At 37.8% G+C, this 17,048-nt stretch overlaps 1 protein-coding gene across 4 annotated transcripts in view; it reads left to right on the forward strand.

Moving 5' to 3' along the window:
• Positions 1-17,048, forward strand: part of PLCB1 (phospholipase C beta 1) — a 408,910-nt gene that overhangs the window by 287,808 nt on the left and 104,054 nt on the right. For all 4 annotated transcript variants that reach the window (XM_074912346.1, XM_074912588.1, XM_074912436.1 and 1 more), the window contains 3 exons: positions 802-948; positions 8,406-8,563; positions 12,839-12,921. In XM_074912346.1, the coding sequence (XP_074768447.1) occupies positions 802-948; positions 8,406-8,563; positions 12,839-12,921 (388 nt within the window). The remainder of the gene's footprint in view (positions 1-801; positions 949-8,405; positions 8,564-12,838; positions 12,922-17,048) is intronic.

Below are 17,048 nucleotides of genomic sequence, written 5' to 3' on the forward strand. Positions count from 1 at the left end.
AGAATATCTCAAATTCATTCAGTTAAGTGTTAATCTCCAAATATAGAATACTGGAATTTTTTTTTAATCTAAATATACAAATCGACACTATAACATCAACTTTATGCAGAAGGCTTAACAGAGAAATTCATCCTGATGTAATAAGCACAGCTCCACTGAGATCAATGGTGATATTTAAGCTGAAGATAGGACTCAGCTTTCTAATTTGCCAGCAGCATATGAAATGTTCATTTATACTGGCACTCCAGTGAGATATGGATTGGAAGACAAATACAGAAATTACAAAGCAAAGTTCCCACTTGAAAGGGAGTTCAATTAGATTGCTTTGCATTTTGGTTGCATTCATATACACACACTGAATCATATTCAAAAGAGGTCAAAGTTACCTGTTTCTGTGTGTGGCTCTTTGTTTACTGGTTTCTTGGTTTCCTCTGGAAAGCATGCTTTTTTTTTGTCCCCAGAAGACCCTTTTCCTTGATAGACTTTGATTTATTTTCTCTGTTCTTACAGCACTCTGTAATTCTGATTCCCCTGTGCCCTTGATTATCAGTAGACACTGATTATAAAATGATTTATCTTTGATACAGGTAAAGGGATGTGTATTACCTGCAACTTACATGGCTGAAAATGATGTAACAGTAACAAAAGAATATATGAATAACTAGATGCTGGCCTATCTGATGATTATATGGTTTTTCACACACGCCTCTGTGCAAGTGTATATTGAATGTAACATCTGTATGTTGCAAAATCTGTGCTTGAAATTAATTGGTGCTTTTCCTGGATCTGTGTTTCTCTCAGGACAGATATCAGTGGATGGATTTATGCGATATCTGAGTGGAGAAGAAAACGGCGTTGTTCCACCTGAGAAACTGGATTTAAATGAAGATATGTCTCAACCACTGTCACACTATTTCATCAATTCCTCACACAACACCTACCTCACAGGTACAGTGTTGGAGAGATCTGGTTTCTTATCTTACAAAATTTCTTAACATGTTTACAGCGATAACCATAAAATACACTAAAGCATCATCAGCAAATGATGATGGAGCTTAGTCTTCAGGGAAGCAAGAGTAGCACTTGGTTGTTGTTCTATCTGCTACACACGCATCTCAGATATACTTTTATTAACAGGTGAGCAGCGGTTGTGTTGTTCAGATAAGGTCTGGTCTGAAGCCCAGTGAAGTCCCTGGAAAGTTTCCCTCAATTTAGATAGGATTCCAGATTAAGGTCTTTATTTGGGGAGGAGAGGGAACAATGTACTTTTTATGACAACCTAGGACAGCCAAACAAGTATGCAAAGCAGAATATGGGAAACATTTCTGTAGCTAATAAATTTGCCCCTCAATATTAAATCTGACAGTTTGTTGAGATCCATGAAATTTGCTTTGATTCAGAGATTAGAGAGGTTCCAACGTGGCACATAACTTTCTGACAGTCCATTCATATCTGTAAGGAATGGAAATTGGGTCTCTGACCTTATCTAATGTCTGAGCTGAAATTTTTAGGTGTTATCATGTTTTTAAAAAGGCTGAGCCCCCAGAAGCTCCTGTTAATTTGAATTAATGAGTCTGAACTGTATTTGCACAGCAAAGTCAACAATGCTTTGAGATTCTGAAAAAAATAAGACAGTTTAGGAATCCAACTGTTGGCACTCATTTTCTTGTCTAAGATGCTGTTAACTTGTGAGAAAATAATTGTAAATTTACTATTTTAGTTTATGTAGGAACAAATGTTTTTGACAAGCAAATGTGCACGGGGAGTTCTCTCCTATTTGATTTGACGTTTGCTTTGTCTTGTCATGTTTGCTAATGACAGCGTTATGTTAAAGAAAAAAAGGAGTAATGCTACAATGTGTGCTAAAAATGTGACTTATGGACATCATAGGCTTTTTAGTGTTATTTACAGACTTGCCTTTACTGACCAAGTTCTTCAGAATGCCAGTATGCTAAAACATAAACAAAACCATACATTGGTGATGCCCAGTTTAAACAGATCATTTGGTAGTTACTTTCATCTGTTTTGTGTTTGTTATAGCACTTTTTACAGCACCTTCTAGTGCTTTCATAAAGTGAATGAACTGTCATTGTTTCCATTACACACCATTTTTCAGAGGTTTATATCTTGGCTGTAAAATGTGGTTTGCGCTAAAGCTTGTCATATGAGTATTTGGCTTGACAGTTATTTTGTTTCTTCGAATTAATAGAAATGAAAATCAGTGTGGCCAGTTTTAAGTTATGATTCCAATATGCAGAAATTTATGCTCTTTGGAAGAGTGCAGACATGTCCAAAGCAAAAGCAATTTTTAATTATGATATTTTGCAGGCCTCTTACCTCCAATATGGACTTTGTTCTGTCAGTGAGGTTTAAGACCCTCTTAAGCCAAATGCTGCAGCTTTAAACAGATTTTCTGGAAGAAAACAGTAAAGCTGTTGTACAAATGTGGGAAGCATAGGCCCACAGGGAGGACAGACGGTGGAGTTTTAAAGTTGGTCTGAAGAGATAAAATACTGCTCTCCCCTCTACCAGCATGAATTTATAGCCAGTACCATACCACAGTTTTTTTATCGGGACTGATCGGGACAGAGTCATGTTCTAAAGGTCTAGAAGCACAGAAGCCAAAGAACAAAGAATTAACGGTGGGAATTCATGATTAGTCCAACCTATTTTAAACTTTTTAACTGCACCATAAGTGACCTAACATATTTAATTATTTTAGGAGAAAGAAAGTTTGCCTTGAAAGTTTCCAAATTCACTTTGACTGACATGTGAAAGTCTGCAAATCATCTCAGATTGCATCTACAGGTTTCTTTGCATTTCTAAATAATTTCAGAAGGCGCATTTGGAAGTATGATCCTTGGTCTTAATTTAGCATAATATCCCTCAATTAGTAAATTGGGGGGAGTAAATCAGAGTAAACTTAGGGGGATAGTTCAAAATAAGTTAGAATCTCTGTCAAATTCCGTTTAAGTGTCTGTATTTTCACACAGGCACAAAACACGTGCTCTTCCCTTTTGGTGGGTTCATTATGTTCAGGTAAATGTGTGGCAGCTGGCCAACAATGGGATTATTGATTTGATTTTTATCTGCATATTCCAAAACTTGACAGCCTTAGATTTTGCTTTGAGGCTAAACCAGATACAGCAATCTCATTTCTATTTGCTTTCTTCCAACAAGGACTTAGTAAAATTGAAGTGGCAGATTATTCTTTTTCCCAAGAAGATTTTGAAGGGTCTGCTCATGGCTTTGGAAGGGAAGCTTCAGTAGCACCTCTGGCCTCATTGGAGCTGTGAAATAGCAACTAGTCATGTAATAATTATTAGGACGATAAGAAAACTGTTCAATCTAGCAATACTTTATGATTACTGTGCTTAACGCCCTACCAATTATCTCTCCCTTTGTTAGTTTTTTTAAACCCAGAAAAAGCGTGCACAAAGAAACAACATTATAACATAAAAAGAAACATGTGCACACTCTGAATTTATTTTTAATTACGCTGATCATTTTCCTAGCCTTTAGTAGAAACCCTTGGCAGTACATCAAGTCCTTATTATTTATTTAGAAGTGTTACTGCTTTCTTTTTCTTAGGGAAATGTAATTTTTAAGAACAAAGGTAAAAATCCATGAAGAAAGTGATTTATAGTGAACCTAGGGTAGCTTAAAGAAATGTCATCTTTTGGAAACTTTTTTTTTACTGTCTCTCATCTTTCTTTCTCAGTGGTACCATATTTATTTACTCCTTTGAACCCTTAATGTGCAGCTCTGCTTTTTTCTGGTTTCTCACCAGTCTCACCTCAGGTTACTGCTGTTGTCACAGTGGGGAGTGACTTTGCAGCATTTCTCTGAGCAGCACCAGAAGTCAAAGACAAATGATTGCGTATCATTATCAGTGTTGCACACTTTGATGGCTATGCTATATGTGAAATGCAAAATATGAAAATCACAGGCCTTTAGCGTGTGTTTTGTCTTTGGCTAAAAGGAAAAATAATAGCAGCAGTAGGTTGCAGAGCTATCAGTTTAGCATGCATAGCCAACGTGGGACTATCCTATTCACCCTCAGCATCTGCTTCACTGCTTACAGTTCAGCACTTTCAGTTCTTTCTAGAAAAATGTCTCATGAGGGGCATGTTCTCTTCTTTACTGCTGCTGAAGCCTTTCCTCTACTGTCCTCCAGCTTTTCTGTTCTCGATGATTCCTCAGTCCTAAGTGTTGTTGCTTATTATCTGCATTCAACACTTCCTAGAAACCTCCTTCACCTTCAAAGCCTCTGAAGCAGTACCTTCCCAGTTTCCAAGATGGCAGCAGCACATGGAAGGGAAGGAAAGCTGGGTGATGCCTGCTCTGAGCATGAGTTTGTTAGACCACCAGGAACAGTTTTTGGCTGGCTTCTACATTGAGTTCAGGTGGTCGGCTGGCAAGACCCAAGGCTCCACTGTCTTCCAGCCACACCACGTCCTTCCTGATGGACTAGAGGGTAGGAAAGCTCAGAGAGCTCCTGCAGCAGAGAGGAGCTGAGCTGAGGAGGAGCCGTAGCTGTCCTCCTGCCAGCAGACCCAGCTAATCCTGTCCAGCACTCTAAGGCACATAAATGAGACTGGAGTCACAGTTTATCTTAGCATGAGGGCTAATGTGTAAAAAGAAGGATTAGTGGTTGTTGTGCAGCTTTTCCATCCACCAGCAGTTCATGGGGGTATTTTTTTACCTTCCAGCTGTCATTATTTTTCATTATTCCCCTCCAGAATATCATAAAACCTTGTGTAACACTGAGGAAAAAGAGTGAGTTTTCAGAGATTACATTAATTTGAACATGATGACCTCACCTCACAGGAAGCAGGCTACAGACCACTATCTGAGGCCTGTAGCCTGTTCAGTTGAATTGACTGTAGCCATTAAAAAAAAAATAAAATCAGTGGAGGGAAAGTTGTTGTTGCTTCACAAAGTAGAAAGATAGTCTGTGTGGAAGGTATTAGGTAGATCTTTATGAGATACCATTTTGATGCCCTGCTCTCAAAAAAATTCCTATTTGTAAAAAATAGTTTCAGTAGAATGGTGATTCCCATCAGCCTGATGCTGGATGGTGTCTGTCACATAGCCTGGCCACAGCATGGGAGCTGCCTGGGCACTGCTAGTGGCTCAGCAGAAATGCAAACTCAGAGGCTGGCCAGCCACAGCCCTCCTGGCACACTCAAGTGTTGCATCTTCTGCTTGGGTGGGCCTGAATCAATACTGACAGCAAGTGTATTCCTGCTGCTGGCTGGAGCAAGCCTGACCACATGTCCTGCTTTGGTCCGATGTAAAGTGTTAAAAATAACAGCCATAGGGTGAGCGCCTTACTTTGACTTACATGCAAGCAGTAGCAGAATATGTCACAGCGTGGGGTCTAAGCTGCTTGTCCTGTGCATGGCAAAATACCTCGGAAGGGAAATAAGTTCAAATAAATGTACTGTGTGTCTAAAAAATCTTAGCCGCCAGCACCTTCTGTTGCTGCTGGAGTCAAAGCCAGACTCCCAGCAGTACAGGGCTCTGAGTTTGCACACTGCAAAGCACGGCGTATGATCAGGAACACCGACTGCTTTTCCAGGACTTGCCCGAAGAGAGGAGGTTTAGCAGCTCAAGTCCGTGCACGGCAAAGAAACTATACAGGCACTTCTACATGCCGGGAGAAGGTGGTGCCGTGGCGGGGCGAGGGGGCAGAAGCAGCCTCTGTTTCTAGAGTGGTGAAGAGTCAGGTGACTCCAAACACCTGGATCCAAATATCCCCCAGTTTTGGGAGGATGCATATCTTAAAATGGTGATTAAATTTTAAGTCCATGCGTTGCAAATAACTTTTGCTTGGAAAAACAGTAATGAACGAACCCAACAAGGATGCACTTGCTGAGAAATGAGCAGCCTAAAGTTATGGAAGTGTGGAACTGATCTCTGTGGGGAAGTGTGGGTCATATCCTCAGTTTGTATCAGTTAACCCAGGCTCATTTTGCTTAGTGTCCTGTCAGATATGATTTGGCTGATTATATTTTTTTAAAAAGCAAGTTTTTGGTTTTTGGTTTTGTTTCTGTTTCTCCTTATACAATATAGGATTCAAAATATTACGGTATTACTGTAAATGCAGTATGCGTTATAGAAGGGAATACATAATGCTTTCAATTTCCAGTATTAAAAAAATTGATCTGTACTCAGGATATTAAAAATAACATACTGGAAGTATTCCCTTTAGTGTCTGTGTTAGCACATTTTAGAATGCATCTATTAAAGGGATCGTTTGGAATGGATGCAAATAGAGACTCACACAACAGAAATTTATAAATAATATATGCAAAAAACATTTGAGGGAACATTCCTAATATTCTGTTTTCTCAACACTATTAAAACACTTGCTAGCATTTTGCACTCTGACCAGCAGTCTTTCTGCAGATTGAATGTTTTGGAGGTTGACTATCCTCTTATCCTTAGCAGGAATCCTTCCAAATGTCTAAGCCTTATTAGTAAGGTAGCATGGAGAAGTGTCATACAGCAAGCGATGCATATCATGATTTACTTAAGCACTTTTGAAGGTTAAGGATCTTGTAGTCCAAAACGCTTAGCAAGACTAACTGCCAGTAGTCTCTCAGGAAGTACAGTACAGGGTTTTTAACCATAAAAGAGTTTGTTAATCCAAATTCAATATGTTTTGAGGGAAAAGAAAGACAACATGAAAACAGTTTTCTAAGTGAATGTAGGTTTTTAGGCAGCAGAGATCAATGGATCCATATAATGACAGCCAGATTTTCATAAGCAGATGCTTAGGGATGAGTACACAGAAATGTGTACTGTTATACACTGACCCACGCTTATGCTTGTTTGCATCCTGGAAAAAAAAAAAGAGCCACTGCTTACCCCAGACATTGGAACTGCACCAGAAAGGCTCTTGTGTGAGTAAAGATAACCTGCCATAATCAAAGGGGAAACACAGGGAAAAGTTAAGTAAAACAAAACAAAACAAAAAATACCCAAACAAACAAAAAAGAGACACACTGTCACTTTGCTGACTCTGTTTTTTCAGACCCTTCCAGCACTGGCCAAATTCTTCTGTTATTAACATATATTTCCCATTGGTTCCAGCAGGAGCTGAGAAGACAGAGATTTCAGTAGGAGTAGTGCTAATACCTTGTGGAGTATTTATGATTGCTCCAGTTCATGTATCAGATGCAAATGGTAAACAGAAATTTTCCAAATAGAAGGGGTTTTCTGTTCCAGTTTTTAGTGGAAGGTAAAAAAAACAGAGAAGGCAGACAATGCTATTTAGTGAAGCAAACCAAGATGTGTAGTTCCCAGTGTAAAACCTAAACACAGAACCATGTAGACAATAAAATGAGAATTGGAGTAATCTGCATTGTATTATATGTCAGTATCAATTAAGTATTTATATGCCCCCCATCAGTGAAGAATCTTTAACATAATGAACTCACTGCCTCCTTAAAAAGCAAGTGGCTTCCTTTCAAGAAATCCAGGAAAGTCTTCTCAGGAAGTCTGCTAGAAAGCAGGAAACTGCATCCATTTTCTTCACAGCTAAAATAAGCACTAAGCCATTCTTCCATTATCTTTACCTCTGTGCTCCAAGAAATTTGTATCCATATGACTGGAATAAAACCTGTCGCAGCAGATGAAGACACCCTGGTTGGATATCATTCCCTGATTATAACTGGATTTCTTTATTGGGGTTTTGGGGGTTTGGTTCTTCGTATGTTTTGTTTTTTGTTTTTTTTTAAATACTTCCTCAGTTTGTGAAAGGCTGGGTTTTCCTTGTTTATTTTTAGATTTATGTCATTGTTGGAAACTGGTAGTTTAATTAAATTTCTCTCTGCATAATGCAGTATCACATCAGGAAATTTAACTGACCAACTCAGTGCGATGATTAGTGTATTAAATATTGATCTGAGACCTAGTAATGGTACCATTAGTGACTGTGTGGGAGGTTTGTTTTATCAAGTATTAAACTGCATTGCATATTATGAGAAAATGGGGTCTTGCTATCCTGAATTGCCTCTGAATTTTGCATTGCTTGTCAAAGGATAGCAAAGTCTTTTAAAACTAAGCCGTTTTATTTTATTTTATTTTGGTTTGTTTAGTTTGATTTTATTTTGGTTTTATTTTATGTATTTGATGCTGTCTATCAGAAGATTTGAAATGGCTTCAGTTTGGTTATTTCTCCTCACTCACAACAGTTTAACTGAGAGCAGAATCCAAACCAGGCCATTGACTCTGCCTAAGTTACTTCTATCACGTTCTCACACTTCTTATATGCCTTTGAGTGTTACTCCTCTCAGCCAAGGATAAAAGATGCTGTTAACTCTGATAAGCTTATTTGTATTTATTCCCAAGGGCTGAAATGAATTCCCTTTTGTCTCGTTCCCATGCTCTTGCAGCTGGACAGCTGGCCGGTAACTCATCGGTGGAGATGTATCGGCAAGTGCTTTTGTCAGGCTGCCGCTGTGTGGAGCTGGACTGCTGGAAAGGACGAACAGCTGAAGAAGAGCCGGTCATTACACACGGGTTCACTATGACAACTGAAATATCCTTCAAGGTACAGCACACTGGTGACGTTGGCTTTAGCTGGGGTGGTTTCTTTCATGTAAAATGCATCACAAATGCATTGCTAGAACATTGCTGCGTAGGGTGGAAGGGAAGAGATGTGCGAGGGCAAAAAGGTGTTTTAAGGAATGGCTTCAGAGCATGTGCAGGATCACTGGAAGGGAGGAGTTGCTGTATTTGTACTTTGCACAAGAAGAGATTCTTGGTCATCATGGCAATTGGAAGAAAAGAGATTATATGGTGGGATAGTCTGGGGCATCTTGGGGCTGAGCTCAGTGCCCAGGTCCATGCTCCTGTGCGTGTCCTCCAGCAGATCTCACATGAAGAGAAGTAGGATAGACCACAGCCAGGGCTGAAAGAACAGGTATTGCCACCACAACTGGTTTTACAAAGTGTAAAACGGACCTGCTGATGTGTCTGGAACCAGGAGGATGGGGAGGAAGAACTGATTTGCATTACAGCCCCATAGCATGTGGCAGGGAGGAGAGCTGAGATGAAGGCCTCAAGGATTTGAACAGCAGTAAACAATGTGTCAGTATACTTCTCTTCTCTGCCTGGTAAGTGGGAGTGGGAGACAAAAGTGCTAAACTGAGGCAGGAAACAGCAGCTATTGTGAAAATCTCAACAATTTGCAAGCCTTTAAATTCCTATGAGCAGAGAACAGGCTACCCATGCCCAGATGGGCAGGTTCCATCCAGAGGGTCCTGATACTCGACATTATATTCACAATTTTAAAACTGAATAATGGTGTGAGCAATGTTACCCTTATGCCTGATACTTGGGATCAGATCTAAAGCACTGGAGGATGAAAAAGAAAAATTAGTATCTTTGGAGAATGTGAGGGGATATTTCTGCCATTCAAACTCTAAACATACCATTTGTGTTACTGAATTTCATCTTCCATTTACTTTTTCTGTAATAAAAGGTAGATACTATACCCTTAGCAATAACCCTAAATTGTTATCTGCTTGTTATTCTTAAAAACGTTTTTGATCCAAAATGTTAGAGGAGCACGATGGAAGGGTTTTCCTATAGTATTAAGATTGATAGTAGCACAGCTTATAATGGTACATCATGATACCGTTTTTGAAGTGCGAAGAAATAATTCCTGTTCATCTGAGACACTAACTTACCAAGGAAATACATTTCTAGACTTAAGTTGTGTGCAAGAAGATGTGGAAAAATGTTCATTACTGAATTTGATTATGTTACAGATGTTAGGTATGGCTTCCCTGCTAGCTACAGCTTTGAAGCCTGTGTCTCACACTTGAAGCATGAGTTGTTGTGGTTTTTTTTGTTTTCTACTGCCTTTGGGATAAAAAGCAAACAATACTGCCACTCAGACAAAATACCAAATTTCACTTGCACCAGAACACTCCTTCCTTTTTTTCAATTTGTTTTCTCTAACTCTTCATTGATTGAGTTAATCACAGGGAAACTTAAAACCACCTTCTTGCGTGTTTTGTTATTAACTTTCTGGTTATATGAAGCCAATTATGTTTATAGGCATAGAGTTTGATTGCTGGAAGTCCTTTAATTAAGGAAGATAGCTCTCAACTCCTTTGGTCATGAGCAGGAATTTAAAACAAAGTTAATCTGATTCTTAAAAAGATCATTAGTAGGAATGAGGATTATCCCTCGTTATTTAGGCCCTAGGCATTGTGTTTGCAGGAGAGATATTGGAAAGTATCTTAAACCTACTCAGGAATATTTCATCTGTCATTTCAGGGCAAGTATTTTTTCTCCACACACAAAAATGTAAAAATTTATCAACTGCTGGTTTCTTTTCAACACCCAAAGTGTGCTGCTTGTCTGAGGAGGAGCAAAATGATAGTGAAATAATGCCAGAAGTGTGTGAATCAATTCAGAGTGATCACTGGGTCTTGAATGCTGAATCATTTATCATCTCACGCTTTTGGCGTGACCACAGCACACAATGCTTCTGTTCAGTCTGTCAGTTTTCACTGCCTCAGATAGGCTTCCTGAAGTGCGGAGGCAGAAACAATATATACTTCCCATCCTTATGTTGCTGGGCGTTTGGAGTTTTTTGTGTTTGCTTGGTTTTTACCTTGCTTCATAACATACAGAAATCAGTAAGGTTTTTCTCAGCTGCAGATTGTGAGCTGCTGCCAGGGTGAGATGTTATAGGGAACCAACAATATTTTTCATGCCATAACCAGGCATGTGTACTTTATATATACCTTGGAGACCTGTTTCATGTGAGTCATTCTGCAGCTGGAGTAAAGTATGGAACTTATCATAGTGTTCATCTCTGACCACGGAGAATTTGCATTTATATTTGAATGCAGTGCAAGACTGAATCACCAGCATACCTGTCTCTGCACTGAACCAACATCTGAGCTTCTCATCCTCAGATTTCATCTGTGTAATCAGGATTTTACTCTTTAAAGTTATTTTCCTGATGTGTGCTGGATTTAGTCCCTTTTTACAGTTCAGAAGGCTGTTGAAAATAAATTTACAGATTTACTCCACAGCTTGAGCAGTGTGTAGGAGTATGAAGGGCCTCAGGACTGCTTTCAGCAGTACCTCTTTAATCCAGCCTCAGGTGTTCTTAAGCCCTGCATGGTGCTCCATAGCCAAGGGGAGGGTGCAGGTGGGTGGTGACCAAGCCGGTGCTAGTGATCTGGGTGGAAAAACATCAAGATGGGAGAACTCAATATTTGTAACCTGGTTCTCAGCATTGCTGTTCCCTTGTAACGGCAAAATTGTTTTAGACAGTTTTGAGAATCCCAGCAGTTCTGAACAGCGTTGGGGTAGTACCAGCACTTAGTGACTGACTGGAGCTGGAAAGAAAGCATGCAGCAGGAATCACTCGACCATACGTTCCCCCATGGGAGACCTGCTGCTATGAAACTGCAGCTTCCTACCTGCCCTCACCCAACCTTCTGCACTATTTCATATTCTTCACATAAACACTTCGCTTTTCTGCTTTCTCTAAAGACTAGAAGTGGGTTTAGTTTTGAAGCACGTGAATGGTCAGTGAAGCATTTAGCATTTAAATATTTGGTGATTGTAGATTATTACATATAATCATTCACCACCTGTGTGTGCTGAGAGAGCTAGTTTCTCATCTTGTAAGAGATACTACAACACTTTGTGCATGAGCTATGTATTTTTCTACTTACATGAAGATGGTAAATTTTATTTGTATCCTAGCTCATATCATCAAATCTTGAACTGGCTTGTGCTTTCCTTCCAGCCCTGGATTCTGCAACCCAACATCAGAAGAATGTACCAGAAGCTCAGCTTTCATTTTAGGAAGTGAATTTCTTACTGTGATGCTTCTCAACTGAGCCTTTAAAAGTATAGAAAATGAACAAAAGGAATCCCCAGAGGAGGCTTGTTCAAAATAAATAAATCTTTTAGGTTTTACTCATTCTTATGATTTGGGAGAGAACATGCTTATGGTTTCTTATAAACCCCAGAGTTTGAGGTTCTTGTAAACTCCAGAGTTTGACAGCAATGCATATGGAAAGTCTTCAGTGTTTTATGAGTTCTTTTGAAAAGTTTTATAAGTTCTTTTGAAAAAAGATTTGTGTTCCAATAGAGAAATATTGAATAATTTGTAACAGTGAGTGCATTACTATATTCTGCACCCCACTAAAATCAGTGTTATCAAATGATTCCTCTACTAGATTTACAGTTCTCATTTTCCATCAGAGCTGAAAGGAAACTTCTACAGAAGATTCAGTTTCTGATCCCTCTTGTTTGATGATTACTACGCAGCCAACTGTTTTAACAGAGTAGTATTTTTTCTTTTTTTCATTCTTTTGCCTTAAAGGAATTTCTCTCATCAAAAGAAGAGGCAACTAAAACTTGTGAGTCAGAGTAACTAAGGATTTTATGGATACATGCTTGTGCTGCTGATGTTTAGAAGATATGCATTGTCAGAGCATGTTTATTATTATGCAAAATAGTTCATGAATGTCATAGCTTCAGGCATGGAACAAATCCGCACAAAGATGAAGTTTTACATTTAAACTATTGATTTAGGCAGACATAAGTAATTTCTTGAGAAATGCAGTGCTTGAGGCTCATCAGACATTTTGGAGATGTGATTACAGATCAGGTTGAAAAATTTGGTGGCTGCAAAAGCACATCCAGAGCTTTCTGGGATTTGTAGAACGGAAGGTCTGATGTCAGTCAGTTTGGGTATGATTTCAGACTTCCTTGGGTCTTTTCTGTCTTCAAAATGTTGTTTCTTTGGAGACATAAATTTGTAACTGTATGTATTTTGGTTCTTTAGGAAGTAATAGAAGCTATTGCTGAATGTGCATTTAAGACATCACCCTTTCCAATCCTCCTTTCCTTTGAAAATCATGTGGATTCGTAAGTAATTACTATGTTTTCCTGTGTGGTGTTATGTTTTTTATACGGTCTGAGCACAGAACTATGTATGTACCTGTGACAGTTTTATTATATGACACAATCAACAGCTTGTACCTGAAAAAAAATTCTATCAGCCTAAGTAACCGAGATGATCAGAATGAATCAACATGTTCTTAAAAACCTTCCTGAATTAGAACCTTCTATATGAAAGAGGAAGTTTTAATGATTGTGAGACAAATTATGCTAACTTTACAGTCTCAGTATGTCCCACTGGAATGTAGCGGTACTTCATCAAAGAAAAATAAGCAATATTTCACCTGCTTTTGACCCTATTCTGTGCTATAAGCATATTCTGTGCACAGAATTCAGTCTGTTTCTCATGTGTTAGAAGTAGAGGCCAGAACTGTAGACTAGCTAGGTTTGCAAAACAGGTGATGTGGATGGACAGGAACTGTTCTGTTTCTGCCAAGAAATACCACTTTGCCTAAACTGTGGTTTGGTTTGGTTTTGGTTTTTTTAGTTACAAAGAAAGGACAATTTTTCTGTGTAAGAAAAGAAAAAATAAGTGAGAACACTTCTAAATTTGTCCCAGTGATCTGTTTTTTTAATTATCATTATTTAGTTCCAATTTTTATTGTTTTAAGTTTGACATTAACTTTAGTTTTGAATGTAGAGACCACATGGTTCAAAGTGAGGTGACATTGACACAAAAAATGTGCCTTAACTTCAGTTGCCTTTTCCCCTTCTGTTTTCTGCTGTGAAAACTTTTTCAATGCTTCTGGGGCCAGTTTGGACTGAGAAACTTTTTTTTTTTTTCATAATGTGAAATAAAAAATAATCTTTGGGGCAGCTATAAATGACTTAACACAAATCAGAAAAGGTGTTGGCACTTCTGCTTCTTGAAGAGCGAAAGGGTGAGGGCTAACTGCTTTTCCATTGTTTTAGGAAGAACATTCCCATCATAAGGGAAGGAACTGGTAGAAGAAGCTATGTAAGAATGTTTTTAAGAACAGATGTGACAGTACTGATCAAAAATGATGTAGGTAGAAAAATTTAAAAGTCTGAGAGCTGACCTACGCTACCTGTGTACGTTACAGTATAAGTTTACTTTGTGTGGACAAATATGTGCTTGCTCTGCACATTTAAAGGCCACATGGTTGTGATTCAGACAGCTGCCTGTTAAATCCTGCTTAGTTAGTTCTGTCTTCCTCTGAAAGACCACACAGATCCTGTATTTAATTTCTTTCTCTGATCAGTCCCCTCACTCCTTTCTTTTTGATGTGAGTTACATCACTTTGGAATTGCTTATGCTCACTTACTGCTGTAGATTTTAACTCACAATGTTTTTCTCACTGCTTCCAAATGCAACCTCTGGTCTAAAGTTCTCAACCATCATTCTTCAATGTATTATATTTTGTATTCATTCTACCGTATTTGTTAAAATTTACATTCCCTGTGTTACTATAAGGCAGAGAAAAAGCAACATCCAATTTATTTTAACCAGAAGGATTACATTTTTCTTCCTTTAAAGTCATTAAGACTTAAATCTTCAGCTAGTCGAGGATCATCTATTCTATTTTAGGAAAGTAAAGAAGTAAATCATTGTATAATATAAACTCCCGTCAGATGTAAGTTATGTACAAAAGTAGCTTTAAAACTATAAAGTGAAACAGTGTCAAAATTAAAGGTGGTATGATACTGCAGGAACATGTCAGAAAGGAAACAGAGTCACTGCTGCATTGGTGCAATCTTTAGAATTTGCCCCACAGAAACCATCGGACCTATCTCTGCAGAAAACTCCTGTCATGGAGTAAGGATTTATCCCTAAGTGTTTTATTTTATGCCCTTTTTCATGCATTGCTATGACATAGGCTTTTAGCAAAGCAAGTCTGAGAAAGTATTTTTCTGAGGCTTTATTTCTATTTATTATTTTTTACTGCAGCAAATCATCAGAATTAATGTGTATGATTTCTAATTTTGCTTTGGCTGAAAATAATTTCTAGTTATTTTACTGACTGCTACAATTATCTCTTCATTTCTTCACTAGTTGCTAGAGAAATCTGCAATTAGTCATGCCACTCACAGAAACCTTCACCTAATTTTGTGGAATCCTCCTTTTGTCTTTTCATATACTTGGAATGTTGTTCTTCTCCTAGATCTTAAAAGATGGACGTTGCCCTGAGTATTAACAAAAAATGCTATGTGTTTTTATAGAACTGCTGTCAAACAAATCCTATAACATCAATTCCTACTTTTGGGTGCCCAAATTTTTCTTCTGATTTTCCAATTACAAGAGTCAGTATTCATGTATGAAATGCTGGTCCCATCCAAATCAGTGGAAATTTTGGCACTGGCTTAAACAGAAATACAGTTTTAGCTTGTCTTCTGTATTCATGGCTTTTAAACAGACTGGTGAATAAGTTCTACATCATCACCATAGCGTTAATCACCACTGGACTTAAAGTTTTTCTTCCTTCTGGTTTATGTTCGTGAGAATACTTTTAACACTTTTTGTCCACCTAGGGAACAAATCACATGTTAACACATCATGTTAATCATCTTGGTTTGCTTTTTTTCAATGCTTTGGACTCCTCTCTAATATCTTTATACCATGTGAAGAATTCTAATTTAATTTAGTATAACTCCACTATGTAGTATATGTCTTCTTGCCGTTTTTTATACAATAAAAAGTTTAGAAAAAGAGGTGAGCATATAGATTTCTAGAATATATAAAATATTATATATACCATCATTTATACTGAAGTCAAAACATGCACACTGAAAAAAGACAGTACTAATAAAAGATGTGGTTCTATCGAAAAATAGAAAAGTGCCTTCAAAAATGTTGAAAAGACCTCAAGAAGACCTTGACGTTTGAAATTGGGCTTGCGAGAAGATAAGCAATCTGCAAATCTGAAAGCAGACACTCTATAATTAGAATTGCGCTGATGACATAGCAAAAAGGTTAAGTGATCCTTGAGCAGTATCCATATAAGATTGCTTCCAAGATTAAATTTAATTACAGTTATTCATATTGCTGGTTTCTTGCTGGAATTGTTATTTCAAGTATTAACGGCATTTTTTTCACTTTTTCTTCCTACGCTTTAAATTATTTTAGACTCTTCTGGGAAGCATCTGTGTCTTTGTCTTACACAGAAGAAATGTTTCTGCAGAAGGGGTAATATAATGTTAGGAGCGGTAGAGCCTGTGTGATTGACCTTCATAACAGGCGTAATACAAACACAGTAAAACAAAGTACAAGCAATACAGTTATAGTAATGAAAACATTTCTTAATATTCTTTGTATTTCCATATCTCCAGGTATCATGTTCAGGCTTTATCTTCCCTTGCCCTGGCACATTTTGGGGGCATATATAATTAGTCTATGTGCTACCCGCCCATGTCTGCACAGTGAAAATCATAAAGCAGATAAAGTCGGCTCTTTTCAGGCAATCAATTTACATTACAATACATGAATGGTGAGAGAATTTCCAATAACAGTAGATGTGGACCAGGAAATACCTGCCTTTTTGTTCCAGAACACAAATGGGGAAATAGGTTGATGTAGAAAAGTTGGTATTTCAATCTGTTGCTCTGGTTCATACTTTTGAAAGAGGAAGAAAATAAAAAGAAACTGCTACTCCAACTTCTAAAATACTGTAATAGTAATATTGCTAGTGATTTGTACTATTGCTAATGATCTATTATTGAAATAATATATATTTTATATTTATATATTAGAGAGAAAACAGACAAAAGATACCACTCGGGTAAATGCTGGTACTCCTAAATATTTTTTATTCCCTCTTAGGAACTTTTAAAAATATGTGTGTATATAGTCCATTTCACAAAGACAAGCAATTTTTTAATGTCAAGATTTTCCTACTTTGGCCTTGTCTACTACTGCGAGATTTTATTTTTTTTTTAATATAGTGTTAAATAACGTTAGTTTTTCACATAATTGTCCTTTTCCTTCTTTCTGCCTCCGGGATCCAGTGACATCAGAATTTATATGCTAAACCAAAATAATGTTGCATTACATTTTTGTCTTTTGCAAAAATGGAAGTTCTCACTGCACTCTCTTTGAGGTAAACATGTAATTAAACACAGAAGATCAGAATAATTTG

The sequence above is a fragment of the Athene noctua genome, chromosome 1, assembly GCF_965140245.1.
Source record: "Athene noctua chromosome 1, bAthNoc1.hap1.1, whole genome shotgun sequence".
In the NCBI taxonomy this organism is placed as follows: Eukaryota; Metazoa; Chordata; class Aves; order Strigiformes; family Strigidae; genus Athene; species Athene noctua.